At 36.9% G+C, this 20,277-nt stretch overlaps 1 protein-coding gene across 3 annotated transcripts in view; it reads left to right on the forward strand.

Moving 5' to 3' along the window:
- Window positions 1-20,277, forward strand: part of exd3 (exonuclease 3'-5' domain containing 3) — a 53,300-nt gene that overhangs the window by 7,644 nt on the left and 25,379 nt on the right. The window contains exons 3-18 of one of the 3 annotated variants that reach the window (XM_058789012.1): window positions 2,446-2,510; window positions 5,211-5,558; window positions 6,342-6,395; window positions 6,485-6,624; window positions 7,921-8,027; window positions 8,132-8,205; window positions 9,476-9,514; window positions 9,596-9,765; window positions 10,019-10,169; window positions 10,338-10,536; window positions 10,684-10,793; window positions 10,908-11,085; window positions 11,161-11,324; window positions 11,829-11,927; window positions 12,581-12,634; window positions 12,797-12,928. In XM_058789012.1, coding sequence (XP_058644995.1) covers window positions 2,446-2,510; window positions 5,211-5,558; window positions 6,342-6,395; window positions 6,485-6,624; window positions 7,921-8,027; window positions 8,132-8,205; window positions 9,476-9,514; window positions 9,596-9,765; window positions 10,019-10,169; window positions 10,338-10,536; window positions 10,684-10,793; window positions 10,908-11,085; window positions 11,161-11,324; window positions 11,829-11,927; window positions 12,581-12,634; window positions 12,797-12,928 — 2,084 coding nt within the window. Of the gene's footprint in view, window positions 1-2,445; window positions 2,511-5,210; window positions 5,559-6,341; window positions 6,396-6,484; window positions 6,625-7,920; window positions 8,028-8,131; window positions 8,206-9,475; window positions 9,515-9,595; window positions 9,766-10,018; window positions 10,170-10,337; window positions 10,537-10,683; window positions 10,794-10,907; window positions 11,086-11,160; window positions 11,325-11,828; window positions 12,030-12,580; window positions 12,635-12,796; window positions 12,929-20,277 lie in introns of all 3 variants that reach the window. The other 2 variants (XM_058789011.1, XM_058789013.1) reach the window with 2 other exon arrangements.

A 20,277-nucleotide genomic window follows, 5' to 3' on the forward strand; every position in this document is an offset into this window, starting at 1 on the left:
TGATATGCACTTCTGTAAGTACATACCTATCTCCTTCAACAACAATCTCACTTTTCGAACTTCCCATTGACTAGCTGCATAGTCTACATTCCTTAATGTCCTTCCGCCCCACTTTCTTCCCATGCATGTGTGTATGTTAATGCCTGGAGAAGAATGAGGTTAGGGTGGAGTAGAGACAAAGACCAGAGAATATAATGTGTATGTGTGTCATCGCGCTAATATGCGTGCGCCGTGCCGCCACACCAATCACGGAAAGTTCGCTTATGGGAAAAGACTATCCTAAGTAATGTTTAACCTCATGAAGGAAGCGTTGCTGGCAAATCCGATGATCTCCGTGTAGCCTGATGGGACGAGGGGGGTGGGGTTGTGCTGAGAGTGGCCGGAGAAAAGCCCTTTGCACCACTTTCCCAGGCTGTCGGTCAGGAAGGCTGGATTTTTTACACCGTGACCACCGTGTTGCCCTTTCCGGGGGAAATCCGAGACAAACACCAAGAAGGGGGGCCGGGGGGGTGGGGGGGGGGAGACAGGAAAACCGGCTCTGGGAAGAAGGAGAGGCTAGGAAAAGAAAGGTGTTGGCCACACAGCATGAGAGAGGCTGCTTTCAGGGCTCCTCAAAGGAGCGTATACCTCCCCTCCGTTACCCCATTGTCACTGGCCTGTCCTGTCTTGCCCCCGCCTTCCTCCTCAAAAAATGGCTCATCTTCTCAGAGTTTTGTGGCTTGGAATCACTGCCCAAAAATACAAAGGCCCAACACCTCACACACAACAATAGACTCCTCCTTTCTCTTCTTGTTACGCGTATTAAATGTTAATTTTCAGGCCCTTTTTGCTCAATTCAAATGCGGTGTGAAGTATCCACATGTAACAATAGCTGACTGGGAAAAAAGAGTCAAGGAGTGCATTACAATGGAGGTAAAATAGTTAAGCCTGTATCCCGGATTTAAAAGGAAAAGTTGGTAAAGTCTTAGAGTGGCGGGAAAAGTGAATATGAAAACAAAACAGACTGTATTTACTTTCTTTAATATGCAATCCTGGCTTTAGAAAGAAAGTTTACAAAAATGCATTTGGACTTTCAAGTCAAGTGAACTGTTTAACCTGTGGAAATAGCTGTTTTTAAATATTCCCTCATCTGCCACTAGCCAGTCAAACAGGTAGTCCCACCCTCATGTATAAATTATATATATATATATATGTATATATATATGTCCAGCCTGCAACGCTTGCTGTCACAATGCTGTTTGCAGTCTTGCATCAAAATGTAATGACTTTTGGCTGACTTTTTGTGCTCTCCCCTCTAATTACCTGTCATATAGAGACCATTTTTTTAAGATCAAATCAGGTTTTATTTGTTGAATATTTTGAAATATGTCTCAATGCAGAAATAAAATGGGTTGCGACTCAGAATGCAGTTCATTTGGAATTTAAAGTGGAATTTAATGATTTTTTGCGCCAAAAAGATTTGCAGAACTGATGTCAGTTTAAAAATTCTCTCATCTGCCGAAGTGGTTAAAAGAGGTATTCCTGTCTAAAACTCACACATTGGTTGAGCCAACGTTATTACATATTAATAAATATATATTTTGATTAAATTAGTTGTCTAAATTAGTTCACACTGGAAAAGAAAAGACAACACTTGAAAAATCATTCAACCGTCAGCAGTCCACATGCCCTTGACACATCGAGCTGTGGTGCTCAAATGGGGAAAACAAGTTTGAGTTCAGCCTGCAACATTTCCTGTTATAAAGTTTACATAAAAATGTAATGACTTTAATTTTCGGCTGACTTTTCATCAGCTTCCACCTTCCACCCTCTAACTACCTGCCAATTAGGCCTTTTTTATGGTCTAATCAGGTTTTACTTGTTGAATATTCTGAAACATGTAAAATGGGTTGCAATTGCAAACACATTTTCATTTGTTTCACTTTTATGCCAGAGAGATCTGCAGATGGCGCTTTTCAAACTTTTCCTCTTCTGCCATTAGTCCTGCCCCAAACTCACGCCACTGGTTGAGCCAGTGTTTCAAAACAATTTCATTTGCGATTTCAAGTAAAGTAAAGTGGTTCATTTTGTGGAGTTTGTTGAAATGATGTATGCCTTCAAACAGTCCCTCGTCTGTCAAACAAATTCACTTGAGTGAATGAGCCTTTTAGTTATAAATTAAAATATATCTTGATTAAAAAAAAAAAAACAGTTTAATGGGAAAAGGATTGAGAATAATGAGCAATGGCATTTTGAGCTATGGTGCTGATATGGGAAAAACAAGTTTGAGTCCGGCCTGCACCGCTTTCTATCACGCTCTGCTTTAACTGTTTTATAAAAAATGGTCAAAAGCTGCAAAATGCAGTACAGTCAGCGTGAGAATTTGTGAGGTGGAGTGAAAACAGACATGCAGTTAAGAGCTGAGTGTGACTGTGTGTAACCCTGCTGTCATGTGTGCTGCCCCAGGTGTTGACCTGCCTGCCCTGCAGGAGCACCTCTGCGGCCTGTGGAGCAGGAAAGAGCAGGAGGAGGTAAGAAACAGATGTAATTACACTTGAGCTGAGCGTGTGAGCGTCTCATGAGAGGTGAGACGGTCATGATAAGATCACATGAGAGAGAGAGAGAGAGGCCTAGCTAACCACTTTCTCAAAATTCCTGTATTCCTCCCCCCAGTTTTTAGGACATACTCAATACTTTTCAAAGACCCCTACATTTAAAATGTGCCCCCCCTCCCAGGTTTCAGTTGCTTCTTCAGCCCTCATGAGGATAATTTAGACTTTAAATGCAATAATCAGAGTTGTAACCACAGTGAATTAAAAGAATGATTGTAAGTTGAGTTCTATCGTTTGCATTTATGGTGTAACATCTATGAACACAGAAAATTATTTTAACTTGTCCCTCAGTTCATTTATTTTTATTTTTTTTGAGGGGCATGTTTAAATACTGTTCACATATACTGTTGATAGCGCATAACTTATATTAAACATTTTCATAATATTCAAATCCATCCGCATCCATTCTCCCTTTCTTTGTATAAGAAACAGTAATGTATTTCCATTGCTTAATGAAATAAATGAATTCAATTATTTTTGGTATCACTAGTAAATATTTTCATAATTTTCATAATATAATGACAACCGAATTGTAATTTGACAAAAAAATCATTGTGCAGTATTGACCAGGTTTTACATTCAAAAGCCACAGAGTTGTAGTTTTGGAATACAGAATATTAAGTAATACGTATTATTGAAGTAATTTAAATTTATTAGTGCTGTCAAACGATTAATTGCGATTAATCACATCCAAAATGAAAGTTTTTGTTTACATAATATATGTGTGTGTACTGTGTTTATTTATTATGTATATACAAACCCGATTCCAAAAAAGTTGGGACACTGTACAAATGCAATAATTTACAAATCTCATAAACTTATATTTTATTCACAATAGAATATAGATAACATATCAAATGTTGAAAGTGAGACATTTTGAAATGTCATGCCAAATATTGGCTCATTTTGGATTTCATGAGAGCTACACATTCCAAAAAAGTTGGGACAGGTAGCAATAAGAGGCTGGAAAAGTTAAATGTGCATATAAGGAACAGCTGGAGGACCAATTTGCAACTTATTAGGTCAATTGGCAACATGATTGGGTATAAAAAGAGCCTCTCAGAGTGGCAGTGTCTCTCAGAAGTCAAGATGGGAAGAGGATCACCAATTCCCCCAATGCTGCGGCGAAAAATAGTGGAGCAATAAAAAGGAGAAAGGAGTTTCTCAGAGAAAAATTGCAAAGAGTTTGAAGTTATCATCATCTACAGTGCATAATATCATCCAAAGATTCAGAGAATCTGGAACAATCTCTGTGCGTGGGGTCAAGGCCGGAAAACCATACTGGATGCCCGTGATCTTCGGCCCTTAGACGGCACTGCATCACATACAGGAATGCTACTGTAATGAAAATCACAACATGAGCTCAGGAATACTTCCAGAAAACATTGTCGGTGAACACAATCCACCGTGCCATTCGCCGTGGCCGGCTAAAACTCTATAGGTCAAAAAAGAAGCCATATCTAAACATGATCCAGAAGCGCAGGCGTTTTCTCTGGGCCAAGGCTCATTTAAAATGGACTGTGGCAAAGTGGAAAACTGTTCTGTGGTCAGACGAATCAAAATTTGAAGTTCTTTTTGGAAAACTGGGACGCCATGTCATCCGGACTAAAGAGGACAAGGACAACCCAAGTTGTTATCAGCGCTCGGTTCAGAAGCCTGCATCTCTGATGGTATGGGGTTGCATGAGTGCGTGTGGCATGGGCAGCTTACACATCTGGAAAGGCACCATCAATGCTGAAAGGTATATCCAAGTTCTAGAACAACATATGCTCCCATCCAGACATCGTCTCTTTCAGGGAAGACCTTGCATTTTCCAACATGACAATGCCAGACCACATACTGCATCAATTACAACATCATGGCTGCGTAGAAGAAGGATCCGGGTACTGAAATGTCCAGCCTGCAGTCCAGATCTTTCATCTATAGAAAACATTTGGCGCTTCATAAAGAGGAAGATGCGACAAAGAAGACCTAAGGCAGTTGAGCAACTAGAAGCCTGTATTAGACAAGAATGGGACAACATTCCTATTCCTAAACTTGAGCAACTTGTCTCCTCAGTCCCCAGACGTTTGCAGACTGTTATAAAAAGAAGAGGGGATGCCACACAGTGGTAAACATGGCCTTGTCCCAACTTTTTTGAGATGTTGATGCCATGAAATTTAAAATCAACTTATTTTTCCCTTAAAATGATACATTTTCTCAGTTTAAACATTTGATATGTCATCTATGTTGTATTCTGAATAAAATATTGAAATTTGAAACTTCCACCTCATCTGTTTTTATTCACAATTTGTACAGTGTCCCAACTTTTTTGGAATCAGGTTTGTATAAATACACACACATACACTATATATTTTGAAAATATTTACATGTATATACATTTATATATTTATATTATTATATTTTATATTATATATAAATATATTTAATATATAAACAAAATATTTTTCTTAAATATATACATGCATGTGTTTGTATTTTATATATACATAATAAATAAACACAGTACACACTCATATATTATGTAAACAAAATTTTTTATTTTGGATGCGATTAATCGTTTGACAGCACTAAAATTTATTAATAATGTTATTAATCAGTGCATATTTTATTATTCAGCTGCGGCAGTTTTTAGCGAGCAGTTTCCCGCAGATGCAGGAGCCCTTGGCTGGTCTGCTGGACTTCCTGCAGGGCTGCCTGACCGTCCAGAAGGGCAAGTCCACCACGCTGCACCAGATCATTCTTACGGAGTTTATGCGCTGGAGGACCAATAATCCTCAGGCCAGTCTGAATGGCCTGAGGGAAGAAGAGAGACTGCGTTTGCAGAAGAAAGCCCTGGGGCTCCTCACAGACTCTCATCCCGGGTACATGGACCCCCTGCTGGAGATTTATCAGCTGAGCTCACTGAAAAGACCACTGCTTCTGGAACATGTGGACTTCCTGCAGGACTGCTGCTGCTTCAAAGAGGTGAGAGGAAGTCGTCACCAGCTGACTGACACTTTTACAATATGTTTCCATACAGTGATATACAAAAACAATAGTTGCTAGTAGTAGAAAAGTATAGTAAGGTCAGTTGTGAGCAATATTTATTTATTTAAATAGATAAATAATTATATAATAGTACAAAATATTTTATTGTTTTGTTTTTTTTAGACGACAATTCTGAGGTCGCATATTCTAATTTCAAATATTTTTGTGTGAATTTTGAGTAACTGTCTAAAAATTAATTTTTAATAAATTTAATGTATCATATTTGCTATCATTAAATGCAGGAATCAAAATTATGTCTAGGTCAGATTGCACCCCCCAAATCAATCAAAAAAACAAACAAATAAATAAATATGTTGCTCATAATGAAAAAAATATTACAATTATTTACTGCTATTCATTTTTCATTGTAACATTATTTTATGACAATTAAATAAACCAAAAAAAAAAAATAGTATTTGCTATCATTAAATGCAGGAATCAAAATTTTGTTCAGGTCACATTGCACCCCCAAAATCAAAAATTTTATTTCATTTAAATGTTGCTCATAATTAAAAAAAAATACTCCACGTAACATAAGGCTGTTTAATACTTTTTTTTTAATTAATATGTATTACTTATTATTTAATTATGAATTGAATTATTATTTTATTATGAATAGTCTTTTCAATGCTTATGTTTGGCAATCGAAATATAATATAAAGCAAGATATTGTGCAACATAAGCAGCTGTAATGACATGAAATGTTGTGTTTTATGACAGGCGTTGATGTTCAGTGTCAAAGTGGAACTGCAGAAAGATCTGGACATGGAGAAGGTCAGTTCACACAGCTTGATGAATAGCTGGACCTTTACTGTTTTAAGCTGGACCGTCTCATTTCCGCTGTCCTCTGTTTGTGCTTTTAGATGTGTGTTCCTCTCATTCTGCTGGACAAGCTGTCTCTGGCGGAGCTGTTTGTGCGTGACCATCCTGACCTGCAGCAGCGTCTGGTCTCACTGCTGGACTCCTGGTGCGAGCCCAACTTCAACATGCAGACACTTCTCAGGTGAGAAATACATTTTTGAGATGTATACCATATATATTGAATATTATTGAAAGGTTGAAAATATAATGTTAAAATTTTAACACTTTTATTATTTTAAATTTTAATTATTCATTACATTTCTTTATAGTATTAAGAATTTGTAGGGAAATTATGCCAAATGTTTTTAATTGCCAGTAATGTCACAATACAAAAAATGGTCTTAATTAGGCTCTATTTCTTTTATGCAAAAATCTTTTGAACCTGGAAATTCAATTATTATTGAAACATATATTAACTATTAATAATATTATAATAACTTTTAATAATATTACATTGTATTATTAATTACTTAATAATAATAATAATAATAAAAGTCTATTCTCTCGTTTTATAACATCCATTTAACCATCATTTATCATTCAGACATTTATGATGCCTGATTTCAAATCAATACTAATACTATTTATTACTTTCATGATTCATGGATTAGTAGTTGTTGTTGTTGTTGTTGTTGTTTATTATTTATTATTATTATTATTATCATTATTATTATTAAATAACAATAATAATAGTCTGTTTTTCATATTATGATTACAGTAATTTGTTATTTATCATTCATCCAACTTCATGTAAATTTTATTGTTTTGATGCCTGATTTTTACATAAGATTTTACATATTATTGAAGTCTATTTCACTTGTGCAAAATTGTGTAAAATTTATAAATATTAATCATATGTATTTATTATAGTTCTGACAAATGATTAATCATGATTAATCATGATTAATCACATCCAAAATAAGTTTTTGTTTACATAATGTGTATGTACTGTTTATTTATGTATATATAAAGACACACACATACAGTATATATATTGAAAATATTTACATGTATTTACATGCATATATTTATATTCATATAAATTCTCATCTATCATATATAAATCATATATAAATATATTTAATATATAACCGTAACATTTTTCTTAAATATATACATGCATGTGTGTGTTTTTATATACATAATAAATATACACAGTACACACACATATATTATACACACACATATTATGTAAACAAAAACTTTTGTTTTGGATGCGATTAATCATTTGACAGCACTAATTTATTATTACTATTATTAATGATAATAATAGTCAGTTTTTTTCATATTGTAATTCTATATGTATCCATCATGTATCATTTTATCATTTTCATCTCTTCTGCTATACATTTTAGTGTTTTGCCTCATTTTTACTTCTGCAAAACTGTGCATAATTAATAAACAATGCATAATATGTACACGTGTTGTGTGGTTTCAGTCAGTACCCATACATGGTTCTCTCAAAACACCAGACGGACCAGATCCAGCCCAAGCTGCTCAGTAAACATGTGTTCAGACTCATGGAGAAATTCTGCATTGATCCAGGTGTGTGAGCGTTTTACTCCACGGCTGTTTGATCTCAAGTGTGTAGCTTTATGAATATGTGAATGTGATGTTTACACTGGTCCCACGGGGTGTGTTTGCTACAGGTCTGTGCTCTAATTCTGTCTATAAGAGGAAGCTGGACTCACTGAGGTTTCTCATGTACAAAACCTTTGGCGAGGTGAGAAGGTTCCCCTTTTTTCACAGCCCTTTTTTATCACATTAGCCAAAAATATGTAAAGGTGTCAAGTGTCAGGTTCTTAGAAATCTACTCTTTGTATTTATGTTAGTTTCATTTCCATGACTTAAAATATTTCAACTAGTGTAACCGTCAAGAAAGAATATTAAATAATATTCAAGCTTGAATAAATGTGAGAATCACTGTTTTTTTTTTTTTAATAAATGTTTTTATATATATTTTTCAAGGCAAGACCACTGATCTATAATAGAGATAGATCAGTGGGCAAGACATATTTGTTTTTACAAATGTAATGAATTATTAATTTATAATAATAATAATAATATAAATATTGTTATGATTTTGGAGAGTCGCACCACTTGACATTTTACAACTTGCTTTGACTGTTTACTTACCTTGATTTAAAAGGTCAAATTATCTGACATTTAAGAGACTTATTGACCTTTGCACACAGTCATTAGGGTTTGCAGGGGTTCCTCTCTATGACATAATTTCCTGTTTTATGGTTTTTGTGTCTGCATGTTGGTTGAACCACATGACTTTGATTTTTGTGGACAGGTTTTTCAAAAATTAATAATAAATACCACAAATAATAATTAGTAATAATGATTTAAATATAATGCTTAATTTAACATTATTAAGATTAATAATTAACTTTAAAAAAATTAAATGTATTTTTCATTGAAAAAACAAACAAAAAAACAATGAGTAAGATATGTACACTCACATTTATTCAAGCTTGAATATTATTTAATATTCTTTCTTGATGGTCATTTCTGTAGCTTACTAATAATTTATAAATAATTAGTAAAGCATTTTTATTAAAATGTTACACTTTCTAAAGAACCAATAATAAACGATTATGCCAAGCAAATAAATAAATCAGTCAGTCAACCACCAAAAAATAGTTTTGTTTCTTTATTATGACATGGCAGTCCTTTTATCCTGATAATATCAATAAATTAATAGATAGGATGGAAAATGAGTGTCATATAATCAAATGTAACATATTCTGTCTCTGAAATGACATGATGAACAATATAAAGCTAAAATAAAGCTACTTTGGTGGGAAAGAAAACCGGAAATGTTGTTTTAGTTACTAATAAACCAATCAAATCTTGATTAATATAATATAGTCTCACCCTTTATTTACCACTAAATATTTTGTGCTTTCAGAAATGCATCACATTACAGAGGGTAAAGTTTTAAGAACTGCAGTGATGTGTCTGCTTTATTGTTTTTTATTTGACAGAAAAGCATGTCGGAAGAGAACTGGAGAGACCATGTTCAGGTAACACTAATTCTGTTTTAGTTAAACACTTGAACATTTTAACTGAGTTTTTAAAAAAGTGTGTGTGTGTTGTGATCTCAGGCCATGATTGAAGGCAATACAGAGCTCCAGGTTCAGTTGGTGCAGCTGTTGGTTAAACATTGCAGCCTCCAGACTGCCGCCCAGTGGGCTGCACATTACAACTTACCCAGAAACAGGCTTCCCCTAGGAGTCTGGGACAAAATTCAGAGCCTCTCCCGCAAGAAGCAGCTGTAAGTATTAAATCAAATGCACACACACACACACACACACACAGACTTAAGAAACTATATTTGTGAAGACCTCCCATAAATGATTTCCATTCCAGTAATAATAATATTTATTGTAAGCCTCACACAAACCTTCTGACACAAGTCTGTTTTTGACACTGTTTGCGAAGATTCTTTGGCTTACAAGCCAAAGTACACACACACACACACACACACAACCATCAACCTCACAAGTATATTCCTATCATCTTGTCAGAGAGATGTGTTTTGTGAGCGGCCCACCCGAATCTTGGACATCTCTTCAGTTTGATCAGCGAAAATACTACCAGCTGCCTCTGCCCAGAGAAAACGTCCTCTTTTTAGAGTCATTAGATGAAGTTAAGCAGTGCAGAGAAGCTGTTTTAAAGGTAACCCATTGCTACTGTACCTTTTAAGACCTCTGTTATGATTGGCTAACCTCTGAGTATTTATGTAGTTTATATTGTCACATCAATTTTAATTATTTCCAAAGAACAAGGAAGATCCTGTTTTGCATTATATGTCCTCTGTAACTGTCTCTCCTCATTCTTCTTCAGCCTGGTTGTGTGGTGGGAATAGACATGGAATGGAGAGCCGGTTTTGGCACAGTATCCTCTCAGCGTGTGGCTCTGATCCAGCTGGCCGTACAGGAACGAGTGTTTCTGTTGGACCTTTGTGCTCATGCCATTAGCCACCACAGCACCACAGTGAACTTCATCAAAGCTCTGCTGTCAGACAAGAACATCCTTAAACTGGGTAGGAAACCTTAAGGCAAATTAAGCCACTGACTTTCTGATGTTCTTCATATTTCTTGTGTTAGTAAACTATGGGTTGGCTGTCAGGGAAGACATGGTAATTCTGTCGTCTTCTTTGGAAAGCATTGCTAGCTGTGTGTGTATTTAGGTTATGGGATGTCTGGAGACTTGCGGAGTCTGGTCAGCACGTGGCCTGAGCTCAGGGAAGAGCCAATGAAAATGGAAGGAGTTCTGGACCTGCTTCATGTCCATCAGGAGGTGCTGACCCCCCAAATGAATATCCAATCACCATTGCTGATTGGATATTCCTAACCATATTTTGATTTTAAAACCTATGTTGATTCTTTATACAATTGACCTCTGTCCCCCCAGCTTCAACGGTGCTGGTTGGGAAACAAACGGTGTCGGTCAGTGGAAGTGAGTGAGAGACCAGCGGAGAAGGGCCTGAGTTTGCTAGTACAGCAGGTATTAGGAAAACCACTGAACAAAACTGAGCAACTCTCCAACTGGGAACGCCGACCTCTCCGGACCAGCCAACTCCGCTATGCAGGTAACACACGATTCATGAGTAGTGGCATAGCATTTTCAAACCTTGTCTCATTCTCTTTTTGTGACTATTTTTTAGCCACTGATGCGTACTGCCTGCTAGATGTCTACCTCGTCCTCTCCCGGGACCCAAAGGCATTTGGTTTGCCAGAGGACCTCCGCTCCATTCCCTCAGCCCAACCGGCCAAGAGCCGTGAGGAAAAGAAACCCAAAGAGAAGAACAAGCAGTCTAAAAGAAGAGAGGTCAGTCCACTGGTCTCTGACTGTGCTTTTTATGAGCCTGTAGTCCTGAAAATTGCTCTGTTGTCATAGTTACTGTCATAAAATTCAATATAAAAGTAGCTGATGAGAACATTTAGAGTTTTTATGGTGAAAAAATTAAGGGATCCAACTAAAAATGTGGCAAACATTCAAATGGTTTATTTTTGTGGGGGTTTTATGTCATTAGTCACTTTGTGTATTTTTAAATTGTATATAATAATTTTCCCATTTATTTTATAATCTGTCATTTAAAGCCGTTGCATATTTAATGCATAATTTATAATTTACTTTATAAAGAACCCATGGAAAAAAAAATTAAGTTTTGTGACAGGCCCTGTAATACTGTATGGCCTGCCCAAAATTTTCTCCAATCTCTTGATGCATTATAGTGGATCACAATCTTTAGAGCAGTATAGGTTATAGAAAGGTCAAGTAATTTCAAGTAAATTCTTCACCAATGATTTTGTAGTTTGTTTTAATCTTCAGGCTCGTCAGAAGGCGAATGAGCCCCACTCTATGGATGACTGTTTAAAGATGAATTCGGAGTATGAAGGATCCACTATCACACCACCAGAGCTGCGAGTGGTCTGTGATAACATGCTGCAGGGTCTGGGACGTTTTTTGCGTTGTCTGGGGGTAGACGTCAAGATGCTAGAAAACACAGATGACCATAAAGTAGCAGCAGAGGTGAGACAATCATAGTCTCACCTCTGACATAACAATTTTAGTTAAATTTCATTCTTAAACTTCATAGGTCTTTATAAGATGGTCCTCAGCTGTCTCAGATCATATTTAGAAAGAATAAGTAACTAAAAATCTGAGTGGACCTCCATGGCATGTGGTGTCCCTTAGGGCTCGATCCTTGAACCTTTGATGTTTAACCTATATATGCCCACACAAGGCCAAATAATGCAAAAAAAAAAAAAAACAGAAATGTGTACCAAAGTTATGCTCCCAGATCTACGTACAATAGTGCTATCGTCAAGTGTCTACAGCCCCATAATGTCTCCTACAGTTAAATAAAGACAGAGGTTGTTTGTATTCAGCTGCAAAGAAATTTAAGGAAAATTCCTTCTGAAGTTTAAAGACTTTATTTGTGTCCTCTTTTACATAAATCTCCGTATTAGTAGTTGTGTCAAAGCATAACTAAATATTATTATCTGGAAAAAATTGTAATGGAATTAATATATTGTTAAGTAAGTAATGTACTTGCAGTCATGTTATGCTCTCTCCTCCAGCTGGCTCGTGCTGAAGGTCGTGTCATCCTCACCGCAGGCCAGCCCTACCAAACTGTAAGTGTGTGTTTGAGTTGTTGCGAGACATGCAAACTCTGTGAGCTGTCTTGCATCCTACATAGGTAGTTTATCTCCCTAGGCAGCTCAATAGGTTTTAGTACAGAGCCCCAGTCTGCTTACCAAAAAACATGTGCAGTGACTGTGTGTGTCTGTGTATAGTTACGCTCACAGGTCGGAGAGGGCCGCTGCCTGACTCTGGACTGCTCAGAAAAGGCACGTGACCAGGCCGTGCACGTTCTCAGACATTTCCACGTCCACCTCACCCCTGCAGACATCTTCAGTCGATGCCAGGTCAGTTGTGCATGCCTGTAAACAAGCACATATGTGTTCATTTCTTACACGTGTTATCGACAGAACAGAAACCTCGTCCTCTTTAAAAGAAATGCATTTATCAGTTTTTATCAATATTAAAAGGAAAGAAAAAAGGAAAACATGCTTTATTGATCTCTTGATAGTGGCTTATACCACAAAAAGTTGCACTGACATTGCAAGCAAACACTAGGAACCTTTAGAGGAGTGGAACAGCCAAGCACAAAATAGTGGAACAAGGTTTGTTTTTAAAGATCTTACAAGAAATAACCAACCAGTGTTTTGCGTCATGAATTCTGTATGTCGGTATCATTTTGGAATTCCATTGTGACTTTAAGTTGAATAGTGAGATTCCTAAACATTTGCACTGAAGTAGCCCCTGTCTTAAGACATCTGTGTCTTATCTGCAGACGTAAGAGTTATGAGTCCGGAAGGAAGCTCAAGGAGATAGAGGGCTCCTCTGGTGACACTTCTCCTGTGAATCATTTGCTTGATGTGCCACTAATGTTTTCAGTAGAACATGTGCAGCAGGAACTTTCTTCAGGCATTTCCTCTCCCATAAGTGATGATCGGAATTCAGACAATGGATATAGATAAGGAAATAAGCAATTACCAGAGAAATAACATGAGACAAACAGAAAGAAAGAGTAAAGACAAAAAAGTACCTAGTCATCATTAGCACTGATATGGTTATTAGGATGTCAGTAGATCGTTGGTAGTCCATGTCAAAAGGTTTTCTATGATAGGCTAAAATCATAAGAGAGATTGCTTTGAAACATCACAACACACCTCTCTCCACAAAACCACATGGCATGTATTGTCCCTCAGGGCTCGATCATTGGACCTTTGCCGTTTAACCTTTATATGCCCAAACAAGGCTTAATAATGCAAGATAACAAAAGAGCTTACCATAGGTAGGCAGCCAGATCTACCTAGCATTTTTGTTACTAGGGTATTCTTGGTGGTTGCTGGCTTATAGCTTACTAGTTCAAGTCAAAAGAGTTTCTATGACAGGCTAAAATTATTATGAAGATTGCTTAGAAACATCACAATAGAACTCTACTCAGAAAACCACATGATTTAAGGTATCAATCATGTCCGTAGCTCAAACAGGATGGGTTATTATGTGTTGAAATTTAATAAATGTGGTTAGAGGTTTGTTAGAAATAAAATCTTTAGTAAAAGCGATGCTTTCTCTAGCAAATGTTGTTAAAAAATGTAATGCTGACTAATAACAATAAGATGATCAAGGGATGAGATGAATAATTGGAAGGTGGAAGGTTGATGGGAAAGGAGACTGTGAGAAGAGAGAGCCCTGCAAGAGAGGACAGGCAGAAAGATGTAGTGAGAGATAACAGAGAAAAACAAAGGGAGAGACAGACTAGGGTGTGAGACAAAGGTAGAGATGGAGGCAGATATGTGCTTGACTCATTCCTGCTATAATACCTGATCTCCATTAGAGCTGCACCTCCGGCTCCATTGCAGGTCTACAGTTGTTTACTACCTGTGATTGTAGGATTCAAGAGCACAGTAAAATGGGTTAACATTGCCAGTAAGATTGTTTTAATGTCTTAAAAATAAGTCTATTATGCTTGCCAAGGTTCATTAATTTGATCAAAATATGAAATTTAGGTAACACTTTAGAGTAGGGAACACTTATTAACTATTAACTACAACTTTTCCCTCAAACTCCTAATTTGCTGCTTATTAATAGTTAGTTGTTAAGTTTAGGTATTGGTAGGATTAGGGATGTAGAATAAGGTCGTGTAGAATAAGGCATTAATATGTGCTTAATTACTGCTAATAAATGGCTAATATTCTATTAATATGCATTCTAATTAGCAACTAGTTAAGGGACCCTAAAATAAAGTGTTACCGAAATTTAAAAATACAATTTAAAATAACTGTTTTGTATTTGAATATATTCAAAAATGTGATTTATTCCTGTGATTGGTAAAACTTAAGCATACATTTATAAATATTTTATGTTTTTGTAAATCAGTTACTGGATAGACTATGCAGTCTACTCAGGGTTATTACTCAGGTTTATTAAAGGGTTAATTAACACACAAATAGAAATTCTGTCATTTACTAATGTCAAATGATGCCCTAATGTCATTACAAACGTGTGACTTCCTTTGTTCCTTGGAAAAACAAAAGGAGATGTTTAGTTTTATGTTCATGCTGCTTTTTTCCATATGGATTGCAGTTCCAGTTCCGTAAATAAATAAGTAAATAAATAAAAGCAGGTCATATGACTTGTGTAGTCTTCTGAAGCCATACAGTAGCTCTGTGTGAGGAACACACCAAAGTTTTAGTAATTCACAAAGAATATTGCTTTTTTTGCCAAAGCTCTTAAATTTTATTTGCATATTCAAACTCATTTCATTTATCAGAGGCAAAAAAGTGATGCAGCGAGTTTGAATATGCAAATGGTAATTGAATGGAACTGAATGGGAATTGGGAGCTGTTTTCAATGAATGACGACCTAGATTTTGGTCTGATCCTCACGTAGACTTACATGGTTTTGAAAGACTGAATACAGCGCACAAGTCAAGTGGACTAATTTTATGGTACTTTTATGGTGCCATTTTTTGGAGCTCGACATTGTTTATCCCCTTGCACTTTCATTGTAAAGAAAAGATCAGCGTGGGGAAGTAGTCATATGGGCTTGGAACTACGTGAGTGTGAGTAAATGATGACAAAATTTTAATTCTCTATAAACTATACCTTTACTAATACTTAATACTTGGTGTCATAATGATTAAGCTGTTGATGCGACATCCTAAAAACTCAGTGACTGGGCAATTCTGCATGTATCATATGCCACACACCTCATAACAGTCAAAACAGTTTCTACCACACCAAGTTCACACCTACAGGAGAGCACAGAGATCTAGTTCAGACGTTGGTCGTCTGAGCTCCACATGGGTGGTGGTTTCCCCAAATGTGTCAATTTTGTGGCCACCTACCTTTCCTGGGCGGGTGGCTGTTGGCTCCCATCCTGATCTGTCACATTCCACCATTTGTTGCCCGAGGTTTCATCCACCTCCACGAATTTGCTGAACAAAATGTACCAAAAAATGTGCTAGAAAACAGAACAACGGCATTTTTATCACATTTGATGGCGAGGTTGAAATAAAGACAGTATGATGGCAGGAAAAGTGGAAGGGGGGTTTTGGAGGTGCACCTCGGGGCTGGTATGTGGAAGCCCACCCATGCTAAGTTAACCCTTTTGTTATCTGATTGTAAAGTCCTTTGATTAACAGTGACTTGCCCCTCGGCTCTGTGAGAGACATTCCTGGAGCCCCCTGTGTGGCCCATTGATACTCATTGCCAATCATTAACCTCTCGCCTGCCCATCCTGCCATAATCCCCTCTCTTTCTCTGTCTCTCAGTCTATCGCTCTCTTTCTTTCTCTCTCGCTGCTTTATCAATGCCTCTTCCTGTGAATTCCTCTCTGTCCACAACAGGTTTAAGTCAGGATCAGGGCTAAGCTGAGTTCAAATGTGTGTCACCACAGTATCTAGAGCACTAAATGGATTAGAGATCCAACTCGATCTGGTAGAATTTTTCTATTCAGTAACATATTCATTAGAATGACTGTTAACACTTTTAATACAGACATATACAGTTCCAGTCAAATGTTTGAACACACCTACTTATTCTTTATTATGGCTATTTCCCACATTTTAGAATCATAGTGAAGTCATCAAAACTATTAAATAATAGAATAGAATAGAATAGAATAGAATATACTTTATTGTCCCATTTCTGGGAAATTATATAAATATAATCAATGTATAGGAATTTTGTAGTGAACAAAAAACATGTTAAATAAATGAAATGTTTTATAGTTTCTACACTGTTGCCACTTTTTGTCTATATTTCAGCTGAAGAATACTTTTAACAAATTACATTAATATATAAAGTACATAAAATATTAATTCAAATGTCAAAATTATACATATGGAAGCAATAGGGATGACGGTTTTTTCCTCCTCAAAATAACCCAAGTATGCATTAAATTGGTCAAGTGACAGTAAAGATATTTATAATGCTACAAAAGTGTATATGTCAAATAAACACTGTTCTTTAAACTCTTTCTACTCATCAAAGACTCCTGGGGGGGAAAAATATCACAGTTTCCACAAAGATATTAAGCAGCACAACGGTTTTCAGCATATTAGAATGATTTCTGAAGGATCATGTGACACTGAAGACTGGAATAATGATGCTGAAAATTCAGCTTTGAATCACAGGAATAAATTACAATTTTAAAATTGTATTACAATAGAAAAGTTATTTTAAATTGCAATAATATTACTGTTTTTACTGTATTTTTGATCAAATAAATGCAGCCTTGGCAAGCATAAGAGACAAATGTCAGGAAGCCCTAACCAGTAGAGAACAGATATCTCTCTCTTTTGTACTCAAGGAAAGCTTTTTATATATATATATATATATATATATATATATGTATTTAAGAGCTCGGCATCTACTACTGATATTGTTTGGGTATTCTGGGTAGTTGCATACTGGCATAAATCAATAGAGCCCAACACCCAAGTCTTCATGATATTCTTGTCCCACAATATAGTTTGAATCCTTTCGCTACTAAAATTATGAGCAGTAATAACTGTAATGCTTTCTTCAGCAAGAACCGCTAATTATTTTGGTCACGTGGTTATGATTTTATGAAATTAACATAGTGTTCTTCATATCCCGTACCACTCCTCCGTCTGGTATCCAGTATTACAGTACAGTTCCTCACACATTACCATGTTACTGCTATCATTCCCTCTCATACCATTCCATTGGACTCGCAGGGCCAATACTTGATCCCAGCCATTTCTCTGGGAAACTCTCCACAAATGTGCCTCTGCCAATGTGGCATCCAAACCACGGAGACGGACTTTCTAGGTTTACTCGATGAGCTTCATACACCAGCATCAGATGACTACCGACCCCTTTTTTTAGACATGAGACTAGCAGGTTCTTGATATCACAGATGCTGCCGTGGCACTAGCGCAGGAGTTCCCACGATACCATGGTGGGAAGGTTTTGGGGGGTGAACAGGAACCGAAACGACGTGAGAAGATATAAGGAGAGAGAGGAAGAGAAAGAGCAAGAGGGTGTTTGAAAGAAGGATTTCTGCCTCTTTGATCTACAGAAGGCTGAGAAAAAGGGAAGAAAATGAAAAGACAGGAGAACTTTGAGGTTCTACTGCAGCAGAGCAAGTGTGCAAAACATATTTCTGTTCCTCTTTTCCCTTGGCATGTTTGGCCCCATTGTTGCATTTGCAGACTAAACCGTAAGAGGCACTTGATTAAAGTCACATGAAATCAAAATGTACCCTATTTAATGTCTTAAGGGATAGTTCACCCAAAAAGAACAGTTCTGTCATCATATGTAGTTCTGTTTCTGTTTGAGTGTCTGTCTTCTGTGGAACACAAAAGATATTCTGAAGAATGTTCAAGCTGCTCTTACATACAATGATAGTAAGTGGTGACTGCAGCTGTCCTTTCAGAAGACAAAAATTTACAGTATTCAAACAGACTAGTTTATAATAATTTTAATGCACACTTTTTGTTATTTTTGGAGCTTGGCAGTCCCTGGTCCCAATCCATTTTGTGTAAACATTGCTTAATTTCTCATTTTGTGTTTCACCAAGAACAAGTCAAGACACAAAACTGTCTTTTTATGTCACTTGAAAATAGTAGGCCTATGTGATTTAAGGGATAGTTCACCCAAAACTGAACATTACCCCATGATTTACTCACCCTCAAGCAATCCTAGGTGTATATGACTTTCTTCTTTCAGACAAATACAATCGGAGTTAAATAAAAAAAAAAATATCCTGGCTCTACCTAGCTTTAAAATGGCAGTGAATAGTGGAAATTTTGAAGCCCAAAAAAGTGCGTCCATCCAACATAAAAAGTGCTCCACACGGCTCCGGGGGGTTAATAAAGGCCTCCTTTAGCGAATCGATGCATTTGTGTAAGAAAAATAAATATCCATATTTAAAACCTTACAAACCATAGCTTCCGCTAACTGTCGTACATGCATTCAGAAGAGAGACGTAGGCGTAGCGTAATCTCTGGTGAGAAGTGACAAACGCTGAAGTGCAGAAGAGAGAGTAAAAAAAAACACCGGTTGCGAATTAGAAGTACAAAACGTCCTACGTCATCCGCTGGAACGCCACTCTCTGGTGAATGCGCCATTTTAAAGCTTGGAAGAGGCAGGACATTTTTTTTTATTTAACTCTGATTGTATTTAACTGGAAGAAGAAAGTCATATACTCCTAGGGTTGCTTGAGGGTGAGTAAATCATGGGGTGAACTATCCCTTTAAGTAAAATTAATATGTTGTTGGCACTGGGAATCGAGCCCATGACCATTGTTAGTGCTGTTTGAGCTACATATTTGTTCAATAAGTGTTTTTGGACCCTGGGTGCACATTATTCTGAAGTAACAGTTTTGTCTTCATAAAGGAAGTTTGTAATTCTTCATAAAATCTCACTCCACCTCTGAAACAACTTTCCATTGTCGACATCACTAGGTCCTCGTTTCTTTTATTTGTCCCTTCCAAACAACTGTCATATAGAAGCACTTTGCAACATCAATACTGTAAATCAAACCCTGCTTTTTTTCTTACTGAAAATTTTGACTTGGCACATTACAGAAGTGAAATGGGTTGTGGATATGGTTTCATTTTCATGAAAGAAAAAACCCAGTCTAGGTCATAGTTCAAAATCAGGCATGTTGTCTTAGTTGTCTTTTTCCCGCTTTACCCCGACCCCTGCCTGTGGGGCAAGAAGGAAAGGGAAAAGGAGGGAGAGAGAGGAGACGAGAGCAGGGAGACATTCCTCAGACATGCCAAGACATTCCGAGGAAAACCATCCCAAATATTTCCCACTGCGATCCACAGTGTGTGTGCGTATGAGTGTATGACTCCTGTTTCTGGGGCCAATCTGACAAACTGACTGACAAGCTGTCTGCACCGGAGCAGAGCCCGAAACACACAATATGTGTGTGTGTGGGAAAGTGCGAGTGAGAAAGTGCGAGTGAGAAAGTGCGAGTGAGAATAATTGAATCTGTGCTCGTTGGAGAGACTGAAAGACGAGGAGGGGGAGGGGGGGATGTAATGCACGTCTTTTAAAAGGCACAGGAAACTTTTTTGATTATCATTCTTTTTCTGCCTCCTGCAGAACAAGATCCAGGCTACTCTTATGCAGCTACTAGTGCAATGATTAATCGCATCCAAAATAAAAGTTTTTGTTTACATAGTATATGTGTGTATACTGTATATATTTATTATGTATGTATAAAT

This window comes from Onychostoma macrolepis, chromosome 10 (assembly GCF_012432095.1).
Source record: "Onychostoma macrolepis isolate SWU-2019 chromosome 10, ASM1243209v1, whole genome shotgun sequence".
NCBI lineage: Eukaryota > Metazoa > Chordata > Actinopteri > Cypriniformes > Cyprinidae > Onychostoma > Onychostoma macrolepis.